Below are 23,873 nucleotides of genomic sequence, written 5' to 3'. Positions count from 1 at the left end.
ATACCACTGAGTCTCCCTGCTCTAAGGGATCAGGTACTCGCTCCTTGGGGGCCTGCTCTACCTGTCTCAGAGCTTCTCCTATTCTACCTGGGACACTGTATGTTTCTCACTGTGTACTCATAACTCTCAGTCTCTTTCCACTACAGCACAGTCAAGCAGAGGATTCGCTGTTCCAGCGTCCTGTGGGATACTCGCCCAGCCGGGCTCAACATCTACTACTCACTACTGCCACCTCTGGTGGTTTCCAAAACTGTTTAAAGATTCAAATCTGTGCTTGTGTATCCAGAGTCTAGCCTGACACCGTGGTCCCTCACGGGACTGTCCCTCGTGGGCGTGGTCAGCTGCCACAGTGTCCAAACATCAATAACCATAACAGTAAACAGCAGGTCACTATGAGCATATATTTGTTACCTCTAGAGGATCTGACAAGAGGCCCGACCCAATCTATTTGAATATCAGACAAGGTCATGATAATACCTCGGGTCCGTAAGAGTGCTCTGTGTGTGGGTGAAGTGGGCTGGAACCTGCAGCAGGTGAGACAACCTTTTGTGTATAATTTCACATCCTGGTACATGTATGACCAAAAGGCTACTTGTTTCAGGGCATCATATCTGATCTGATCACCTTGGTGTCTGGCAAATGGCTCATCAATAGCATGCTGTGATATGATCCCTCTATGGGACTGCAGGACTACCCATTGTGTGATTCCCTTCTTATTGGTCCGTATCGGTAAGACTTTTACTACCTGAAACTGATTTTTGGAAGCATAGAGGAGCCATAACTCCTCATCTGTCTGACAATCTGCTTCAATGAGGGGATTCACATCAGGAGCCTGAATGAAGGTATAGAACTTTCTCAGGATAGGATCTTCTTTCTGGGCATTTTCATTTACTAGGCCAAAGGCAGGCATTTTGCTACACCATTGGGGGTGTAGGGATAGCGGCCTGTTTAACTTGATGCCTGGTGTCTGTTTTCACTTCTACTGTGGGAGATTCCTTCATTTGCCAGAGCCTATCTGATGTGGCACCTTCTTTGGCAAGCTGGTTGCAAGGTTGTTGCTGGCCTTGCCTGTACCCATGACTTTAGAATGGCCTTTTACTTTTTCCCAGTAGACTGTCATTTCTTTTTCTTGCACTAACTGATCTAAGGCTAGAATCAATTCTCGGTGTTTGATAGGTTTCTTTTTAGAATTGAGCGTTTGATTCACTTTCCAGTTAGGCAGATGTGTCATTAAGTTATGTCTGATATAGGCAGAATCTATGCAGATTACAATATTCAGTAAACCATAATGTACAGCCATTTGCACAGCTATCAGTGCTGCGGTGAGCTCTGCATACTGATTTGATTTGGATCCCCGAGTGTAACTGAGGGGACTACAGGGGTGATTCTCCTCCCATGCTATTCCTGCTCCAGCTACTAATTCATGGTCACTATTTTATTTTATTTATTTATTTAGTGCTTTTTTATACCGACATTCATGATACAGATCATATCATATCGGTTTACAAGGAACAAGGGGTTATAACATTAACATAAACATAGAGGAAGGCAAAAAGTTACAATAAAACAAGGGTACTGGAACTAGGGAGAAGAGGAGCCAGTAGCAGAAGGTAACTCGGTAATTATAACAATAACAAATCATTTACAATATCGGTGATGGAGTGCATTGAATAGAAGGCATTGGTATATGACTATAGCTGTGGGCCTGAATTAAGGGAAGGCTTGTTGAAACAGCCAAGTCTTGAATTTTATTCTGAACGTCAATAGACAGGGTTCTTGTCTGAGATCAGGGGGCATAGCATTCCAAATGGCTGGCCCCGCTGTCGAGAGGGCCCATTCTCTGGTGGCTGAATGAAGGGTGGATTTGGTTGGGAGGGCATGTAGAGATCCCCTGTAAGCTTCTCTGATAGGTGTTGAAGAGGTGTGGAGTGTGAGTGGGCATTGAAGATCGATGGGGATCTGGTTGTGAATGGTTTTGTGAATGATGGTGAGGGACTTGTGTGTAAGATTCTAAAGCTTACAGGTAGCCAGTGCAGATTTTTTAGGATGGGCGTGATGTGGTCTCTTCTGTTGGAATTTGTTAAGATTCTAGCGGCTGCGTTTTGAAGCATCTGAAGAGGTTTGGTGGAAGAGGCGGGGAGACCTAGTAGAATAGAGTTGCAATAGTCTAACTTGGAGAATATAATGGCCTGGAGGACAGTTCTGAAGTCATGAAAGTGCAGAAGAGGTTTAAGTCTTTTTAGCACCTGTAGTTTGTAGAAGCAGTCCTTGGTTGTGTGATTGATGAACTTCTTTAAATTTAGCTGGTTGTCAATTATAACTCCGAGATCTCTTGCTTGGCTGACCAGGGTGTTGGGGTGGGTCAGTTGAAGGATATCGCTGTGGTCGGAAGATATAAGGAGAAGTTCCGTCTTAGCAGAGTTCAGTACTAGGTTTAGGCTGGTGAGGAGGAGGTTGATATCTTGGAGGCAGTTGTCCCAGAACTTAAGTGTTTTCATAAGGGATTCGGTTATAGGGATCAGGATTTGTACGTCGTCGGCGTAAAGATAGTGTTTTAGTTTTAGTTTAGTTAGCAGCTGGCAGAGGGGAAGGAGGTAGATATTGAAGAGGGTGGGGGACAGGGAAGAGCCCTGAGGTACTCCTCATGAAGAATTGATGCGTGGGGACTGTCATGATTAATTGCATAATCCCAGGAAAGAACATAACTCTTTCAGAGTGGTGGGTGTTTTTATTTTTTGTAAGGTTTCTATTCTTTTCTTTTTTGGAAGTAGTCCCTCCTGAGACTTCATATCCTAAGAAATTAAGTGACTTCCTACACCTTTGTCCTTTTGAGAGAGACAGTTTGGCTCTGGCCACCTGCAACTGGGCCAAGATATGATCAATCTCTTGCAGGTACTGTTGGAAGTTGGTATTCTTAATTAGGATGTCATCCATGTACATTAAGGTGCCCCTAACATCTACATCAGGTAATGCCTTGTTCAAGAAAATGGTGAAGTCTGCTGGTAAATTGAGATACTCAAAGGGAATTCTGCTCCAGTTGTATTGTTTTCTTCCCAAAAGAAGAAGCCAATTTATACTCATCTTTAGGTTCTACAGGGACTGTACAGAACTCTGAGGCTAAATCAAGGCTGGCAAAATATTTGGCTCCCTGAATTCTGGTTAAATTCTGATCCAGGTGGACCATGGGTCACCTGGACAGGGGCATAATTTTGTTCAGTTTCCTGTAGTCTATAGCCAGACTCTATGTGCCATTCTTATTTAAAATGGGCCATATGGTACTGTTAAAGATACTGTTACATTGCCTGATAATTCCTCTTTCTTCTATTTAAAATTTCTTGCACTGACTCGTAGAAAGCTAGCAGTATTTTGTATTAGCATACGAAAACTGGCTTGCTTTGGGCTCTCTCAGCACTTGAGTAACATGTAAGTCAGTTATAAGCATCAATGTCAAAGATATATTTATATTTGTATAACAGTTCCTTTAACTGATCTCTCTCTGCTGGTATCCTACAAGCATCCGCTTCCATGAGCTGATTGTTTACTGTCTCCTCCAATCTGGGGAAGGATTCATTGCGAGCTATGTACACTCACTCTTCTGTTTCCTCTGAGATGGAGGTGTTATAGTTTTGAGGTGTTGGAGTGGATTCTTGGGTACTGTGGAGATGGCCACGGAGGAGCCCCGTGAGGAACCGCAGTACTAGGCTAGACTCTATACACGCAGACATAGAGAATTTGTGTTTATTATACAGCTTGGTGGTACTGCCCAGGGGCGGCAGCAGTGAGGTAACCCAGTAGAAGTAGTCCAGGAGTCCTCAGCAGAGGAGACCAGTCCCATGCTCAGGTAGATGGTAGGCTGCGCAAGGAGGTAGAGAAGACCTGGATGCAGACTCGCAGCTTTGAAGCTGAAGGTGAGACAGACTGACAAGGTTAATTACTCTCTGAAGTAGATAGCTGTATTGATGAAAATCCTGGCAGGCAGAAGTAGTAGAACTGTAGGCACCAAGGTAGGGAGAGCAGACCCTCGAGGAGCGAGTACACGGTATCCCAGATAGGCACCTGAAAGAAAGCACAAGGGCCCCCAAGGAGCGGGTATCCAGGTCAGAGATGAAAGACCCCGAAGGGCAGAGAGAGCTTCCAGTGGCAGGAAGGAAGCGGCAGAGTAGCTTAGACCAGAGGCATTCCAATCCTTGCTAACTCAGTTTGTTAGCAAACGAAGGGCAGGCTAAATACCCGGATGTCGTGATGTCACTCGGAGGGGACGGCCCTGAAGTTCCTGCCATGATGTGAATAAAGATGTGGGTGGCATGCGCGCACACACCCTAGGAGGCCCTCAGGAGAAACATGGCAAACACCATCACCGTTGCCGTTCCGGGGACGCCGGAGAGAGCAGCATGAAGATGCGGCAGCAGCCAACTTCCCAAGGCTTGAGGAGAGAGAAGGAAGAAAGGTGAGGCACAGAGATCGAAGCCATCTGAGACCGACAGATGCAACAGGAGGAAGTCTGAACTGATCTAACTGTTGGGGCTCCTTCAGCCTGGATTTTGCCTGTCTCACTTCCTTCAAGTTCCCTTGACAGTAGGAAGCAGTTGTTTTCCAGTTGATCTCTAGAAACTTGATCATCATATGGCCAAAGAAACTGTAAGTTGATGAGACTTTTAGGCAGTGTTTTGCACCACTCAGGGGGATCTTCTCTAGGGTATACCTTGGTGTTCCCAGGTAACTTACCTATGACCAGCAGGTTTAGCTCTAAATCAGGGAAAGATTCACCAATTAGGGACACTAGGGGTTCTTTGTCTCTCAGTGCAATTCGGCTTGGGCTGGTATTTGTCAGTAGCAGGTAAAGTACTGTGTCTGACACCTCCGCACAAGGTGTGGCTCCATAGATAACCAGGATTCTAAAAATCTGGTGTTTGGTGAGAAGAAAGAAAATGTATCTAACATTTGTTAACTTTGGCTATTCTGATTTTGTACACTGCTAAGGATGTAGGCTTTTTCGGCACTCACCACTTCGCATACCTGTGGGACTGCCTGGCCAGACCTGAGTGATTTGGGAATATCAGGGCTACTTACTGGATCGCCTTCCAGTCTGCTCCAGACAACATTCACTAGGTCAACATAGGCTACCAGTCTGATGAGACAGTCTGAGCCCAAATACATCAGTGAAGCTAAACCTCTAATTATGGAGAAGTTGTGTTTGAAGGTCTTACTACCTAATTTCATCTCTAAGTTCACCTCTGAAGCAGATTCTGGCTGGAGAGCTGGAGAATGTGTGCAGGGAATGAGACTTGCTTCCTGGGTTTGGTACTGGCAGAGCTGGTGGTGATCTGAAATGGATACTTGCTTCTGGTTCTGGTACTTGGTGGGCTATCTGGGGCTTGCACTTGCCCCTCACTGTCTCAGACTCTGTGTCACTCTCTGTACATGAGCAGGGTCTCTCATCTTTCTGGATCCTCTCTACAGTCTCCTGGCCATACCTAGTCTTCTCCCTCCTCAATAGCAGGGGGTGCTAGTCTGCTTAGGGCTCCTCTTTTGCCCTTCTGGTTCCTTTTCTTTCAGGGTCCCTTCTCTGGTTTCAGGGTTTGCTCTTTCAGGGTCTCACTCCTAGGGTCTCTCTCCTCCTTATTTGCCCCTGTCTTATACTTTTCAGCTAATAAATATGCATAAGCTCATGTATAATCATGTGGTAGGTGCAGGGTCTTTGCCGCATTGCAGATCTTTCCCCCCTTCCCATTTCTTCAGGGGGGTCCTGCTACGTTGCAGGTCTTTTTCCTCCTTCCCATTTCTTTGGGGGGCATACTGGTACGTCTGTATGCCAAGCTGTTATGCCAGAGTGTTTTTCTCCATTTCCGACTGCCCCCCTTTTTCCAAGGCTGAGGGTCTGTTGCGCTGATGGTGGACCCTTGGCCTCAGGTGGGGTTGACGCTACCCGCAGGGCAAGCCCTATGGGTCCCCACTGTCGGGAGGCGGAGCAGGCTAGGAGACGGAGGCTGACTGGAGCTTCGCCAATACCAGCCCACGTTCCCCTCAGGTTGAGCCCTTGGATGCCGGGGCCGGCTGGACTTAGGCGGGCCTCCGTGTGACGACTCCCAGTTGGTGTAGACAAGGGTACATCAGGAACCAGCAGTGGTATTGGAGGGCCGAGGACGGTCCAGACAAGGCAGGGTTCCAGAGACCCAGACGCCAACAGGAACAGAGTGAAGCAGGAGGCGTCCAGGTAAAGATAGGCCGAAGCCTGAGAGGTCAGGTCTGTAGGATACTAAAGGAGAGTCCAAGGCAGGCTGGAGTCAGGGCAGGCGGCAGGGAGGCAAGTACCATAGGCAGAGCTGAGGTCAGAGCCAGGAGATCAGAGCAAGTCCAAGCATAGTCCAGACGAAGCAGAGGACAATACCAGAGAATCAGTCCAAGCGTAATCCAGACGAAGCAGAGGTCAATACCAGAGAATCAGTCCAAGGGTACAAGGAGGAGGCGAAGGAACAAGTAGGAACAGAAACCAGGAACAGAAGACAGGAACAAGAACCAGGAACGAGCAATGAGCACATGAACAATCGTGGAGACCTGTTGCCAAGGCAGGGAACAAGTGTCTGGGCCCTGCCTTTTATACAGATGCCCAGTGGTGTCATCATCCGGGGCCGCGGGCTACTTTCCTGCCGCGGCCCTTTTAAGAGTATGTGAGTTGTGCGTGTGTGTGCCTAAGCCAGGGCCCGGAGGAAGCAGGACGGCGGTGTCACTCCATGGCCCGCGCGAGGAGACCCGCCGGGCGCAGGGAGGAAATGCGGAGGAGTCAGAAGCAGCAGAGATGGCTGCAGGTGCTCAGGGACGGAGGCGGCTGCCCAGCACCATGAGTGAAGGTGAACCGGAGCTGGCAGATGGATTCCTGGGGTAAGTAGGCCCGGGCGTCGGCCTTCCATGGCTGGGACGCGTAACAGGGTCTTTCTGATTTCTGGACTCTGCTGGCCAATCCATGACTCCTGTTTAGGGGCTTAGCTGCTGTATTGTCCTTCTGACTTGGTCCTATTTACACAGGCACTTACAAACAGGTAGATCTAGATAAAGTATCCTTCAGTGTAAAGTTCTCATCAGGGCAAGGTCTCTTGTTTTTTCATTGAGATAGTGTTTTGGGGACCTGTCAGTATTTGACTGCATACCTATTTGGCTATTATGATTCATATTTGGTGCTTTCAGTGATAAAACATGGTATATTTCCCAATATCTCTAGAAATCCTTCTCTGGCGAAAACTCCTTCCCCAAGGAAGGGGTACAGACATGATGGTGCCTGTTTGTGAAAAGGCAAGCACCTGGACTGCAAGGTCTAGAATCCTCCTGCCCTGGACTGACTTCTTATTCCTGACCTGGCCTGACCTTCGATGCTGCTTCGCTTGCTTCCTGCCCTGACCTCAGCCTACCTCATCTCTGCTTGTACTGCTGCCTCAAGGGCACTGCCAGCAAAGTCCTGCCAGTCGCCAGAACCTGCAGATTCAACCCAAGGGGGAGGTACCAATCAGGCAATAAGACCCAGCTCTGCCCAGATCTTGTGTCCTGTGCTGCTCCTGCCAGGGGATTAACTTTAACCAGCCTGCACAGCCGTGCCAGCCCTCCAGATGGGGAATGTCACTCCTTCCTAACACACTGATACTACACTGACCTCACAACAGAGGCAGGGTCTGGTTGAGACTCTGACATATACTAAGAGCACTCAGAGCAGGCTAAACGCACAATTAAGCTATGGAATTCATTGCCAGAGGATGTGGTTAAGGAAGTTAGTGTAGCTGGGTTTAAAAAAGGTTTGGATAAGTTCCTGAAGAAGTCCATAAACTACTATTAATCAGGTTGACTTAGGGAATAGCCACAGCTTATTACCGGCATCAGTAACATGGGATCTGTTTAATGTTTGGGTACTTGCCTGATACTTGTAACCTGGATTGGCCACCTTTGGAAACAGGATGCTGGGCTTGATGGACCCTCAGTCTGATCCAGTAAGTCAACTTCTTATGTTCTTTTTAGACACTGCTGCCATTTTTATAAGGGGCAGAACTACTTTTAAGGGACAGAATTGGGCACCTCATTACACAGGTTGAAGATAATTGAAAATTGGGCAGTGATTACCTTTTGTTATTTTAGTATGCATTGAGAGTAACCAAGTAATGACGGGAGAAAAGGACCAGATGTCCCATCCAGTCTGCCTAGCAAGCTTCTTATGGTAGTATCTGCTACTCCATGCAGGATACCCCCAAGTTTCTCTCAAGGATAGTATACTGATAGTTACTATGGGATGTACTGTACAAGCAAAGTCTTCAGCTGAACCATTGTATTAAGGAACTAGTTAAGAAAACATGGCCACAAGGCATATTGTTTTTCTACCCTTCACTAAAGCTTTGCTAGCTCTAACCCTCTAGAAATGTAAAAGCTAGGGGTGTGCATTCGGATTGACCGCATTAGTAAAACGCAACTCATATTTTTTTTTTACTTAAAAAATTGATTCGACATAAACGATCGGATTTCCCACATATCGAACATAGATATGTTCGATATGTGGGAAATCGCGATTGTTGAGCCAAAATAAAAATATAAACCCCCTCACCCTCCTTAATCCCCCCCCCGACTTACCACAACTCCCTGGTGATGGAGCGAGGAGTGAGGACGCCATTTCTGCAATCCTTGGCGAGAAGCATGTGACGTCGGCGGCACGTCGAGTGACGCCGGCGTCACGTGATTCCCGGCTCGTTCGCGCCGGACGGCTCGTTCGGCCCAAAAAGAACTTTTGGCCAGCTTGGGGGGGCCTCCTGACCCCCCCAAGCTGGCCAAAAGTTCTTTTGGGCCGAACGAGCCGTCCGGCGCGAACTCGCCGGGAATCACGTGGCGCCGCGTCACTCAGACGCGACGTCACGTGATTCCCGGCAAGTTCGCGCCGGACGGCTCGTTCGGCCCAAAAAGAACTTTTGGCCAGCTTGAGGGGGTCAGGAGGCCCCCCCAAGCTGGCCAAAAGTTCTTTTTGGGCCGAACGAGCCGTCCGGCGCGAACGAGCCGGGAATCACGTGACGCCGCGTCACTCGACGTGCCACCGACGTCACATGCTTCTCGCCAAGGATTGCAGAAATGACGTCCTCACTCCTCGCTCGATCACCAGGGAGTTGTGGTAAGTCTGGGGGGGGGGATTAAGGAGGGTGAGGGGGTTTAAATTTTTTTTTTGCACATATGTACATATACCCAACTCATTGGATTTTTTTTATGTCCATATTGGCCGCAAGTGGGACCCCCTTTCGGACATAAAAAATATGAACATAAAATTTTGCTCTGCACATCCCTAGTAAAAGCAATGTTAGGAAATGGAACATTCTTCTGAGTCAGCCAGCTATGTACACTATCTCAAAGTGAAAGTTTTCTGAAAGGCGGTATATAAATCAAATAAATAAATAAATTCACAGCAAAAGTTGTTTTTTTTTCCTATTCGTTTGGGATTTTAGCTCAATAAGAAATGGTACATATTGGGCTTTGGCACCATGAGCCTTCATTTGCAGTTATCAGGATTTGTTTTCCCTCTGTTTTCATCCCTCATCAGCATAGCCCAGTCATTGTAGTGATGGCCCTTGGCCAAAGGCCACAGACCATGGCTCCCTCCATGAAGAGCATGGTCCTTAAGTCTGCCCACTAGGTGGCACTTCACATTTCTACAATAGCTGGGGGCCTTTTCCTCCAAGTGGATGTGGGTACTGCCTCCCTGGCATTTCTAGGCATGGGCAGCCTTGGGGCGAAGGGAGGGGGCTATGGAGGAGCAGAGGCCAGTCAGGATCCAAGATCTTTTGCATAATAGTGTACAGCAGTGCCACTGAGCCACCGGACTGGCCCACTTTAAAATGTTTAATATTTAATTTACTGTAAGTTTTCACCCCTTTGGTAGATGCTTATCCCCAGAGTAGTCTTTCATGACATGGCTAGATGTCCTCACCTTCAGCTTGGGATATTTAATTTAAAGAAATTATTTGGCAAGTGACTCTTCTGGCACTGCACCTATCTTTAAAATGATAATGTAGATTTAAGGAACTTCTATCATTCCAACAGAATTCCCTCACACTTTACAATTATAGTATGCCAGATGTATCTCCAGCCACTTTTAGGGTAGATGGCGTGAGGGAGGTACATTTCTAGCATCTGACCCATGTGACCGTTTTGGGAAGGCAGGGCATTTTCTTGTATTATAACCTGGTCTCACTAGAACCACTGACATTCTAGGAAACATCTTGAGAAAGCATTGAAGCAGGGCCGGAGAGAGCAGGAATTAGGCCCGTGCCAGCTAAGAAAAGTAGGCCCCTACGTAAGGTTTCGATGTGATACTTAATAAGAGAAATCGTTTTCTAAATTTTTATTTATCTAAGAAGGCTTTATGAGCTTTTTTGTTAGCAAATTCTTCAATTACAATTGAAATTTTTATTTATACATGTTAGAAATAGATATATATAGCTTTATTTTAAATTTTGCCCAACAAAAGTAGGCCATTGAACACTGTAGGCCCTAACCAAATGGCCATGCTGACACCCCCTCTCTCCTGGAGTGCATTGAAGCAATAGATTTGTTTTTATTTATAGTTCATCTTTTGTGACACTTCAAAGTGGATTATATTCAGGTACTGTAGGCATTTCCCTATTCTCAGAGGGTTAACAATTTAAGAAGGTTATGTACCAAACGTTTTCTCCCATTTTGTGTCTATGGGGGGAAAGGCTAAGTAAGTAAGGCCCTAAGGAACTGATTCACTAAGGGTTTTCCCCATAAATACAAAATGGGAGAAAAGCTTTAACGAATCTGGCCCTAAGTTTGTACCTGAGACAATGAAGAGTAAAATGACTCGCACAAGGCCACAAGGAGTGTCAGCAGAATTTGAGCCTTGGCTTCCCTGGTTTACAGCTTACTGTTGCCAGAGGATGTTGTTAGTGCAGTTAGTGTAGCTGGGTTCAAAAAAGGTTTGGATAAGTTCTTGGAGAAGTCCATTAACGGCTATTAATCAACTTTACTTAGGGAATAGCCACTGCTATTAATTGCATCAGTAGCATGGGATCTTCTTAGTGTTTGGGTAATTGCCAGGTTCTTGTGGCCTGGTTTGGCCTCTGTTAGAAACAGGATGCTGGGCTTGATGGACCCTTGGTCTGACCCAGCATGGCAATTTCTTATGTTCTTATGTTCTTAACCAATAGGCTACTCCTCCACACCTGTGATTCATTCATCATTGCATATTATTCTATTTGCTGTGCAATAAAATGTGAATAGCATGTGTGTGTTTGAGGGAGAAATAAAACTGGCTGAGAATATTGCAGTTAAATAGTTCAAAAGGCATGCGCTACATTGCAGGTACTTAATATTCACATTTATTATTACAGGTGATAATATCAAGACAAGATTTCCAACCACTGACGAAAGAAGACAGAAATAAAACACTGACTATGCATATAATTCAATTTAATGAGTCATATAGCTTGTCAAGATCATCTGCTTATGGGGTAGGAACTGCAGATGTACAGGAATATACTGTTCCAGAGAATGGGGTTATTAATATCCAGATTCCAGTGAAGGAAACAACAAGAAGTATAACACTGGAGGTAAGTACAGAATGCCAGATGTGAGAGGTAGAATCATTCCTGTAAACTTAGACACTATTGTGAAATAACTGGTTACTTGTAATTAGGGACTTTTTGAAACACAGAAACATAAAATCTGATGGCAAATGATGACCATAAAGCCCGTTGGGTATTTTATATATTTTTTATTTTATTTTATTTATGCCCAATTTACTTCCTGAGTCACTATTAACTAATTACTATATTTCTAAGTAATTCAAATTTATGTAATTCCTGTGGTGGTTGTACCCATGTCTCCAATTACAGTTTACGATGGCAAACTTTCCTTAATGTTAACATCATAATCTTCAGTGGTTCCCTGAGTGGGGAGAAAGATACTTTGAGGCATTACAAAATTATAAACATTACAAACAGAAAAAGACATTGTAAACACTTAATTCCCAGTTCTTGTATACAGTCGGATGAGTGCTCAGGTCACTTTGAGGTAAAAAGCACACTGGAAGCTGACTTTAGATTCCAAGATTACTTTTACTGAGATGTTGTGAAATGATGAAACTATTCTTTACAGCAGTTTAATTCAATTCCTGATGGTGCAGTCTTGATAAAGTTTAAGATATTAAAGCCAATTGATTCAGTCTTTAATCTGATGTTTCTCCCATCATATTGGCACAGAGCAAGCTGATGCTTCCCTCCCAATGTTGGTGAAGTATTAAAGGTGAAATCCATTTTACACAATCATTTATCTCCTCCCTCTCCATGTAGTTTTCTCCTCTGAACTCTTTAGTTTCCTCACAGTACCTGAATGGTACTAAGTATACTCCTCTTCTCCCTTCCAGTGTCAGAATGATACTCCTGTTACTCCTCTTCTCCAAATCTCCAGTAGGTATTATGGGCCTTATAGAGGGCCCATCCCAGCTCCTTTCTCCCTTCTCTCCTTCTTCTATGTTGGATAGCTATAAGTCATCCCTCCTCTGGATACTGACGATCCTCCAGGTTCCTCCACAGGGAAGCAACCTCTACCCTCAAAAACTTAAAAAGTTGAATAGATAGGGAAGGTAGAATAAAGCTCCCATATTTAAAAGTAACTGAAAATCTCCATGGAGGTTCAACAACTTAAATCAATTAGAAAAACAGGAGACAGTCCTGAATGTTGCCCCTAAGAAGGGAAACAAAAAAACTCCACACCCTATGATAATGATTTGGCTTTATATTACAGAGGGGCTTACCAAATACTCTTTTCCACATGGAGAACTCAGTACCCACACTATGGTTATTATGTTTCCTCGCAAAACAAAAAGTGGTTTAATCCTGCATTGGTTCCTGGTAGGGATCCAAGGGATCTCTACATTAAAAATGTAATAAGTAAGTAGTTTTTGCCCCAAAATGTAATTTTACTTTACTATTGTAGAAGGACATAACATTTACTTTCATTGGCTCTTAACATGCTGGCATGATTAAAAGGAAAAGTCAGGAATGTAAAGATGCAAATGGAAAAAAGAATAGCAAATATGGTAAAATGGGGGGGGGGGGGGGGGGGGGGGGGGGGAGACAAGATGTTGTTTTTTTTTAGATGTGTAAGGGTTAGGAGGAAGTACAAACGTGGCATTCTGAGTCTCAGAGGTGAAAGGGAGAACTATTTAGAGGCCGATGAGGTAAAAGCAAAATTGCTTAATATATATTTCTGTTTGCTGTTGACTGTGAAAGGCCCAGGATCCAGACCACATAAAACGAGCATAAATAGGACTGGAAGTGAGGTAAACCTCAAACAATTTTAGGAAAAGTGTGTTTGCGAGGAACTAACTAAACTTAAAGTAGATAAAGTGTTGGGGCCAGACGGGATACATCTGAGAGTATTTAAGAGACTTTAGAGAAGTTCTGGAGCCTGACCTTTTCAATACTTCTTTTGAGTTGGGAGTCGTTCCAGAGGACTGGAGACAGGCAGATATGGTTAATATTTACAAAATGGAAATAAGCAGGATACTGGGAACTACAAGCCAGTTAGTCTAACTTCTGTGTTGAGCAAATTAATGGAATAGCTGTAAAATAGAGGATAGTGCATTTTCTGAAATCCAATGGACTAAAAGATTCTAGGCAGCATGATTTTAGCAGAAGTAGGCCATGTCAGATGAGTCAGATCAATTTATTTGATTGGGTGACGAGAGAATTTAATTTGGGGAGAGTGCTAGATGTAGAATAATTGGATTTCAGTAAGGCCTTTGACACAGGTCCGCAAAGGCAACTTACAAATAAATCAAATGCCTGTGGTATGGATCCTAAAGTGATTGTCTGGGTTAGAAACTGGTTGAATGGGAGACAACAAAAGGTAGCAGTAAATGAAGTTCATGCCGAGGAAAGGGGCATTACTAGCAGTGTGCCGCAGGGATCGGTCTTTGGACAGTTCTTTTCAACATTTTCATGAGTGACATTGTGAAAGGATTATTGGGAAAAGTTTGTCTTTTTGCCAATGATACCAAAATCTGCAATAGTGTAAATAGTCAGGAAGGTATGGAAAAAATGAGGAGGGATTTAATAAAGCTTGAGGAATGGTCTAGGGTCTGGCAGCTAAGATTGAATGCTAAAAAATGCAGAATTTTACATTTAGGATGCAAACACCCAAGGGAGAGGTGCAAGAGGGGTAAAATTCTTCAAGACTTGAAAGAGGAGTGGGATCTGGGGGTGGCTGAATTGGATGATCTTTAAGTGGCCAAACAGGCAGATAAGGTGATGGCAAAAACCAGAAAGAAGCTTGGCTGCATAGGGAGGGCAATGGTCATCAAAAAAAGGGAGGTGATATTGCCCTTGTATAAGACCCTGGTGAAACCTTATTTGGAATACTGTGCACAGTTTTTGAGACCGCATCTTCAAAAGAATATAAACTGGTTGGAGTTGGTCCAGAGAGTGGCAACTGAAATGATCAGTGATCTTTGTTCTAAAGCATATGAGGATAGACTTAAAGATCAAAATATGTATACCCTAGAGAAAAGGCAAGATAGGGGAGATATGACAGAGACATTTAAATATCTCAAAGGTTTCTATGCACAGGAGACAAGCCTCTTTCAATAGAAAGAAGGCTTTAGAACAACAAGTCATTTGATGAGGATGAAAGGGGGTAGGCTCAGGAGTAATCTTAGAAAATATTTCTTTACAGAGAGGGTGGTGGATGTATGGAATGGACTTCCAGTTTTACTTTTGGTGGTTCATGGGCTGCCCTGCCACACTTACCTCCCTAGCCGGCCCCTCCTTACAGGCCTCTGTTGTGGCCAGATGCCGCTGGCTCTCTCTGTGGCGAGATGTTGTGCTTCAATGCAGCAAGACACTGCCAGCTCTGTACATGGCAGATGCCGCAGGGCCCATCCAGCCATGTTCCTCCTTAGGCACGCATGGCCTGCCCTCACTTCTTTTAAAGGGCCCACTGCAGGAAAAACCCCATGGTGCCCATTGATGACCTCACATTCTAAGCTGTATAAAGGGCACTCTCTAGCTTTCCCTCAGTGCTTCAGCAACAGGTTCAGCTACTCTCTAGTAGTACGAATTGTTTCCCTGCATTCCAACTTGTCTTCAGTCTTTTCTAGCATGTCCTCAGTTTTCGTCCAGCTTGTCTTCATCTTCATTGTCCATTTGTTCTTGCCCTTGCCAGCCTGCCCTGCCTATCCGTCCATCTTCTTCTTCTTCAGATGGATACCTGGTTTTGACCTCGGCTTGGACCTCAGATGCGTCTGACCATTGCCTGGACCTTGGATATACTTGACCGCTGCTTGCCTCTGACCAATTCCTAGGCCTTGGATATGCCTGATTGTCACCCACCTCTAACTATCACCTGGACCCTGGAGATGCCTGACCTTGGCCTGCCTATGACCCTAGCTAACTGCAGACCTTCTCTTCCGCCTCCAGCAGAGACCCCCCCAGCTAAGTTCTGCAGGCCCTGGCACCCAAAGGCTCAACCCAAGGGGAATGTGAGCTAGTATAGATGAAAGTCTTGACCAATCTCTGCTTCTCCAGGGTCTGCCTGCTGATGGTGAGAACCTTCAGTGCTCCACCCTGCAGGTAGAGCCAATCTCACCTTGGCCTATGGGTCCACCGATGCAACATCCAGTGGAGGTAGAGGCAAAAACGGTATTTGAATACAAGAAATCATGGGATAAATACAGGAGATCTCTGAGAGAGTGATGGGAATTGTAAGGGCTAGATAAATTGGACAGATGGGTAGCCAAGCTAGACTATATGTTTTTTTCTGCCATTATGCTTCTATCATATTTCCACTACCCTGCTTTTCCTCTAGAGCATACATGTTTAGATTTTTAAATCTGTCCCCAAATGCTTTAGAACCAAGTCCACTGATCATTTTAGTAGCCACTCTCTGGATTTCTGTCCATCTCATCTGTCTATGATGGAGGTCTATACTACATTAATATAAATATATGCTCTATTTCCTCTTTCCAAATTAATCTACAGTACCGCTTCCTTACTTTGTAAGCCCTGCAATTCTGTTACTTTAACATTATTTTTTATATATTATGCCACACCTCCTCCTTTCCATTCTGAATAGATTGTAGCCTGGTATAATTATAATCCAGTCATGGTTTTCTGTGTACCAAGTCTCCGTAATAGCCACTATATCTAAATCAGTTTCTTCAATTTCTACATCTAGATCTGAAATTTTATTTCCCATAATTGTGAGCATTTGTGTACACAGCTTTCCAAATATTGCCTATTTTTCACATTTCTATACAAGTATTTAAGATTTTACTAACCTTAGGGTTTTTTTCTCCCAGTAGACATTTAAACTTCTTCAAGGTGTCCATGAACAAGAGGCAGACCACTTTCAAAGGACTGGAGGTTCTAGAATCAGGGGTGATGGGAAGAGGGTGAAAGAGGGTAGCCCCAGCAGTAATCTAATAAAAGTTTTCTTAAAAGAGAGGGTAATGGATGCATGGAACAGCTTCCTTATGGAGGTGTTGGAGACAAGGACAGTATCTAAATTCAAGAAAGCATGGGATAGAAGATCGCTAAGGGATTGTAAAGCTGATTAGTTGGTTGAATGGGCAGACTGGATAGGACATATGGTCTATTACTGCCAGGCTAAAAACCTGGCTTTTTAAAAAAGCCTATCAGATCCCAGATTGATCCATATTAACTTCACCCTTCAATCAGTCTATCCCATGTTAACAGAATCCCACAATCCCAGTGTAAAGACCTTCCCTCTGCCTTCTTCATCATACTCTTCTTATTTTAGCCTCAATTTTTCCAGCCCATGACTACCTTTAGTCTTGCCTTTAATTTTGTACATATTGTAAATATTATCTTGTAATTATGTTTGTTAGTATCAATTACTATATTTTTCTTCTTGCTTCCTCCTCTCCCAGTTGTATTTTCCTTGTTTTATTGTAACTGCTATTCCTGCACCAGTTCAGTTCATCTAGTTTTATGTTCATTACACTAAATGTTAAATGTAAACCGGGTTGATGCGACTACCAGTCGTGAAAGCCGGTATAGAAAAATAGTAAATAAATAAATAAATAAAATATATTTCTATGAAAGGTAGTTTATTTACAGCATTTATTGCATGACCTATCATAATTCCATACAAGAAATATTTTTATCTAAAAAGTTATATTTTTCTTTTAAAGAGAAGAGCCCCTTCTCCACCACTCTAGACTCTTAGAGAGCAATTCAATATCATATGAGAAACTCATAAATTTCTGCCAATAGGAAGTGGAGATGATGAGCGGTATACACCATTGATGTAAACCACAATAACAAATGGTATAGTGCTAAAAAGTTCACTGATTTTTATACTGGATTCCTCAAAAAATGAAGCGTGAAAAGAAGTTGGATTCACCATTTCCACCTTTATTCATAAATAGTTCAAAAAAGGTTTCGGTCCCCCAACACGGACCGTGTTTCGCCACATGGGCTGTGTCGGGAGGGACAGAGGCCCTAGAAATCAACTTATAGTGACGGTAATGAGTATCCAATGCATGAAACGGGAATAAAATCCATATGCAGTCAGAAGAGCCACCTTTGTATTATGTGAGATGCCCTGTGGAGAGTAATCCAAATTGGAGTAGACTTCCAGGCGTGAAACAAAACATCAAGTTTTAAACTATGTCAAGCAATCTCGGGTGTATAAAGAATGGAGAGGCAAGGAAGCTTCATTGTAGACCCTAATATAATTGAGCTAAAAACTTAGGGGTAGATTTTCAAAGGGGTACGCACGTATCTATTAAAATCCCATGTACTCCTGTTCGCACCTGGTGCACGAACAAAAGTACACGCTCATGCAAATTTATAAAATCCGGCCCATAAAGTCCATGCCAAATATCTCTATCTCTTCAGAGGCAGCTAATGAACAATTCAAAGCTACTGTGATGGTGTAGTCATGTCTGTTCAAAACTGGCTGCAAGCCAGTGGTCTTTGGAGAAGTGGTATAGTATAGTGGTTAGAGTGCCAATGTGAACCCAATGTGGTTTGATTTTCCTGTTCATAACTCACTGTGTGATTTTGAGTGAGTCACTTAGCCTCCCTGGATTCAGAATTAAATGGTAAACTGTTTGGGTCAGGGACATTGCAGCCAACTGAATCATCTTATGTGTGTGGAAATTAATGATGTTTACAGCTGTTATCATGCTTTATATTGAGTTTTATCTAAAGTGTAAATTAAAGATAAATTTAAGCTATATGGATTTTTTAATATTATAAATGGTTCTTTTTGGTAGGTGCATTATCAGAATGCTACCGAAAGTTTTCATGCCATAGATCAATGGTCATGGGCAACTGATTACATATTTCTTCGTGTACCAGACTCCATTATTGAGGTAATTCCAAAACTGACTTTTCTATGCAGATGAATTGTTGCTGTTCACCAGTTAGAGGTTTCCAGGCCTACATTAGTCTCACTTGAAATTTTTAGGAGTTGCTTTATATTTCAGGTTGGATCTTCATTTGAACTCTTTGTTGAAACCAGTCAGAGCATAAAAGAGATAAATTATGTGGTATGTATAACTGCTTTACTTATTTCTTTTCTAAGTGGTTACTAGATGATGGTTTCAATCACATTCATTTTGTTTAAGATTTATGGCAACTGACCAATATTTGGGCACCAAGAGACAACAGTACTTACTACTGTAAGGAGTGAAAGAATTTCATTTGACTTTGATTGGTGAATTGTTTTTGTTGTCATTGGTTTTCCATCATCTCCCATCTCCCGCATAATTATCATTATTAGACTACCTTTAGCAATAGCATGGTCCTTTTAACAGGGAAGATGACATGGAAATATCTTTCAAGATATCACCACTATCTTTAAAGTGTGTTCATTTCCTGATCTTAATCTCCAGGCTCAAATGCATCACCTTCACAAGGCACTTTATACCAGCCAAGTCTGATGCACAGTTAGAGCTGTGAAGCCATGGGATCAATCCATAGTTTGGCTTTAAGGGGGTTTATCATGTTGAAGTGTGCCATTCTAAATACGTAGCAGTTGAAGCATCTGTCTATGTTATATTGTGCAGCTCAAAAGGATGTTGATTCAGCACATTTCAAGTTGACCTGATGCGATCATGATCGATTGTGAAATGAGCCTCATATAAAGTATTGTCTACATTGAGCAGTTTTCCTGGAAAGTGTGGAATATAAAAATGGTTAAATAAAATAAAATACATTAAATAAATAAATATTTAGTTGTCATGCACCAGATGTTTAAAACATACATTTTCAAGTGAGTTTAGAAGTTACTATTGTAAAGCATGTGGCTGCAAAATAATAACTTCTAAAAAGGCTTCAAAACTGTTGCATATTTATAAAAGACTACTTCAGCACAACAAGCACTTGTAACAAGGTCTCAATCAAAAATCTCTAGAGAAATCCAGTGTCCCCTTAATTTCTAACAGATTAGCAAACAGCAGACTGGTGAGGTAAAAAAAACAAAAACAGAAAAGCATTTCACAGATTTTCAAATGAGTGAGAGTGTTGATACCAAAAGTGAAAAGATTTTGCATTTAATTACATTTTACAATTATTGTCACTACATAACAATGAATGCTTCTTTCCATTAAAAACTAAAATTTAATTTACTGCTTATGCAAAACTAAACTGTACAATTGTTGTACTGATTTTATTTTTTAGGTTTCAGCAATCGGAATGGTGGTAGCCGCTGGCAAAAAGAATGCACCTGCTTTCACTCTGACCCCTGAGAGCTCGTGGGCTCCCATGGCAATCATTACTGTGTACTTCATTCAGGAGAATGGTGAAGTTATAAGAAACAGTCGGACTGTTGCAATAAAAGATTTTTTCACAAACCAGGTAGAGGATGCACAAAAATTTAATTTAGAAGAGTGGTAAAGGTGACAAGTATAGTCTATAAATTGCCTACACATGGAAAGCATAGTCTTTCATATTATCGACAAGGCAGTACATCCCATTATGCTGAGCTTACCATGGCTGCAACTCCACTCTCTGCAATTTGTCTGGGCCTTGTTACAGCTGTCCAGCTAGGGCCCCCATTGCCACAACTCATGCCTGCAATGTGTGAAACCACCCCCTCGCTTGCACTTGGCAGCAATCCTGGTGGAGATGCCCCCACAGTATGCAGACTATACCAACATTTTCTCCAGAAAGGAGGCTGAGACTCTGCCCTCTCATAGGCTATATGACTGTGCCATTGATCTGCTGACCAATTCCAAACCACCTTGTGGGAAAATGTATGCTTTATTCATCCTGGAGACTAAAGCAAAGTTAGAATACATAAAAGAAAATCTTGACTGGGGTTTAATCCGGCCCTCTACTTCCTCAGCTGGGGCTGGTTTCTTCTTTGTATCCAAGAAAGATGGCTCTCTATGCCCATGCATCGACTACAGAGGGTTAAATGCGATAATGAAAAAAGACCGGTACCCTTTACTACTCATCGCCAAGCTGTTTGACCATCTCCAGGGATCAAGAGTATTTACAAATCTGGACCTCTGTGGGACCTAAAATCTAATTCAGATTTGGCATGGAGATGAATGGAAGTCAGCATTCATGTTGGTATAGTCTGCATGCTGTGGGGGCATCTCCACCAGGGTTGTTGCCAAGTGCAAGCGAGGGGGTGGTTTCACACGTTGCAGGCATGAGTTATGGCAATGGGGGGCCCTAGCTGGACAGCTGTAACAAGGCTTCACGAGATGGGCACTATGAAAATCTAGTAATGCCCTTTGGTTTATGTAATGCCCCTGCCGTATTTCAGAAAATGATGAATGAAATCTTCAGAGACCTCCTCTATGTGTCATCTTATATCTCAATGATATTCTTATCTTCTTTAAGGACTTCAACTCTCACCGCCAGGATGTTTGTCTAATCCTCCAGAGACTGCCAGACAACAAACTACACAAAGCTGGAAAAGTGTATTTTTGAAACAGAAAGCCTTCCTTTTCTAGCATACATTGTATCCAGCAAAGGCTTCCACAAGGATCCAAATAAGGTCAAGTGTATCCAAGACTGGCTGCAACCCTTGGATCTACACACCCTGCAAAGATTCCTAGGCTTTGCCAACTATTACTGGCATTTCATTCCTAACTACTCCTGAATGGTGGCCCCACTCACAGCTCTCATCTGAAAAGGGGCCAACACTAAAGTCTGGTCATCGGAAGCCGTCACTGCCTTCCAGGAACTGAAGGATGTATTTCTCCATCACCCTGATCTCAAGCTCCCTTTTATTCTTGAAATAGATGCTTTCATGCGGGGGTAGGAGCAATTCTGAGTCACACTGAATACAGAAATTCTTCATCCATGCTCCTCCTTTTCATGAAAATTCTCCCCTGCGGAGTGCAACTATGGGATCAGTGACAGGGAACTGCTGGCCATCAAGCTTATGCTTGAAGAATGGTGCCACTGGCTCAAAGGTGCTCAATAGCGCCTTTACACTGATAACAAAAACTTAGAACATCTTCATCATGCTCATTGGCTGAATGCCCACTAGGCCCACTGGTCTCTGTTCTTTGCACGTTTTGACTTCGAGCTGAGGTACCGACCAGCCATCGAGTTAGTTAGAGCAAATGCCCTTTCCCAGTCCTTCCTAGCAGAGGACACCCCGGAGCCTCCCAGGCACATTATTGATCCAGCCTGGATCCTCCTAGCCTCCACCATGACTGTCTCACCAGGGAAGACGGTTGTTCCATGCAAACTCAGAGAAATAAGTGTTAAAATGGTCCCATGACCATTGTTCCTATGACTCCTGTGTCACAGGTCACCCTGGATGAGCCTGAACTCTAGCGATGCTCTAGCGGTAATATTGGTGGCTTCAAATGCAGAGAGATGTCCAGGCCTATGTGTATTTCTGTCCCACCTACATGCAGCAGAAACTTTTTTTTTTAATTATTTATTTATGATTTTCATTATTACAAACAAACATTGGTTTGTAACACAAATACACGGTCTTGACATTTCCAGAATATTAATGATACTGAACACAAAGAATTAACATAAATCTCATTATATGTCATTACCACTCTTACTTATGCAATCAAAGAAAAAAAAATATAACTAAGGCAGAAAATTAAGGGAGATATAACCATTACATTTTGAATAAGAAAAGGCTTAACATAGCACTATCTACACAATTCTTTAATTCTTAACTAGAAGCTGGGGACGAAGTGACTAGTTTCCTTTGTTCCACAAAGTTCTTCAATTGTTCAGGCTCAAAGAAAATAAAAAGATCTTCCTGTTTTGTTTTTTTTATCAGACATTTACACGGAAAAATAAAACAAAAGAGAAACCCAATGTAATCACTTCCTGGTGACGGGCTAAAACCCTCTTTCATCGATTCTGCATGGTTAAAGCAAGATCAGGGAAGATCTTAACAGCTTTGTCATAAAAAGTAATAAGTAATAGGGTACTTACTAAAATATTTTTTCATGAACTTGTTTAGGTCCAATAGACTAGCAAACGTTACCAATCTATTACTTGCAAAGTAGAATTTTCAAGAAAATTCATAAGATCTCCCTGAAAGGGTAGTTCAGATCTGTTCAAATTTACATTTCTTTTAGGCAAAAAATAACATACATTAATCACTGGCAGTTCAACATCAGTAAAGCCTAGCGTTACTAAAAGAAATCTTCTGATAGTTTCTAAAGGTGCCTTCCCTACAATTCTGGGGAAGTTAAGAAAACATAAATTTAAACGCTTGGCATTATTTTCAAAAGTCTCTATTCGTCTAGATATAAGTTCTCTATCTTTAACCACTGCTGCATGAAATTCCTGGTTCTTTTTCTCTCTTTCTTCAAGACTTTTAATTCTATCCTCAGATTTATTTATTTGTTTCTGTATTTGAAGGAGATCTTGTTGATTTTTGCCACTTATAAAGTCCAGCTTTTCATTCAAGTCTTTAATATTTGTCGCCATACCAGCCATTAAGTCCTACAGCATTTCTAGTGAAACCACTGCAGGTTGAGTTAGAGTTTCCAGGGACTCACTGCCGGTAGCCTGTTCGTCACTTCCACTCCTGGGATTTGCCAGAGCCAGTTCTACCTCCTCCTCCTCTGGTCTTGGGCCGGCTGCCTCCGATTCCAGTCTTTCTTCATAGGCTTGCAAAGCCGCCGCCTCTGGACCGGAAATGATGACCTCTGCGGTGGTTCTTCCAGGGTACTCATTGCTCGTTCTCTGTGCAGGTGGCGGTCTAAGATTAGGACTCAGTGAAGCCTCCTCTGTTGACTCTGGCTGACCTCCCAAGCAGCTTGGCTCATCAGGATCCTCGGTTCCTGGCGGCTTTTGTGCAGGTGAGGACATATATCGAATTATTTCCTGCTGAATTGGCGAAGGCAATGGTAGGGAAGGGTAAACCCTCACCTTTCCTTTCCTCTTTGGAGGCATTTAGAGGTAATTTTCTTAAATCACGATCTCCATCTATGCCACCATCTTGCCTTCCCACCACAGCAGAAACTATTGGCGGAACAACCTGGGGGCTGTTACAGCCATTGCCAGCCCCCCAGGGAACCCTGGACCCACTTTGTCCACCAACTTTGTAGTGGACCTCCCATCATGATCAGCTGCACTGTGTTGTGTTTGCCGCTTGTGGGTCCAACCGCAAGCAGCTCACTCACCCCCAACGCCGTGCTGTCACTGCGGCTGAGTCACATTGCCACGCTGCCTCTTCACAGCCCGGAGAATCCACCAATGCCACCTGTGTCTTTCTGCTGCTTCTCATGGTGGAATGCTGCTTTGCCATCCAGTGTGGCTGGAATCGCCGCAGACATGCTCCTGTGTTTGGTGCCACTGCTTCTCCCGGCATTCTCCCTAGCTGTGCGTGCATGCCTCTGCCTGCAATTTAAAGAGCCCATG

General features: G+C 43.4%; 1 protein-coding gene across 1 annotated transcript in view; it reads left to right on the top strand.

Moving 5' to 3' along the window:
- LOC115088601 (CD109 antigen-like) overlaps nt 1-23,873 on the top strand; it is a 220,564-nt gene that overhangs the window by 78,104 nt on the left and 118,587 nt on the right. The window contains exons 11-14 of the mRNA XM_029596859.1: nt 11,367-11,585; nt 18,281-18,379; nt 18,494-18,556; nt 19,689-19,865. Coding sequence (XP_029452719.1) covers nt 11,367-11,585; nt 18,281-18,379; nt 18,494-18,556; nt 19,689-19,865 — 558 coding nt within the window. The remainder of the gene's footprint in view (nt 1-11,366; nt 11,586-18,280; nt 18,380-18,493; nt 18,557-19,688; nt 19,866-23,873) is intronic.

This window comes from Rhinatrema bivittatum, chromosome 3, assembly GCF_901001135.1.
Source record: "Rhinatrema bivittatum chromosome 3, aRhiBiv1.1, whole genome shotgun sequence".
In the NCBI taxonomy this organism is placed as follows: Eukaryota; Metazoa; Chordata; class Amphibia; order Gymnophiona; family Rhinatrematidae; genus Rhinatrema; species Rhinatrema bivittatum.
Note: the sequence above shows the minus strand (reverse complement) of the source record. Positions and strands in the feature narration are given on the sequence as shown.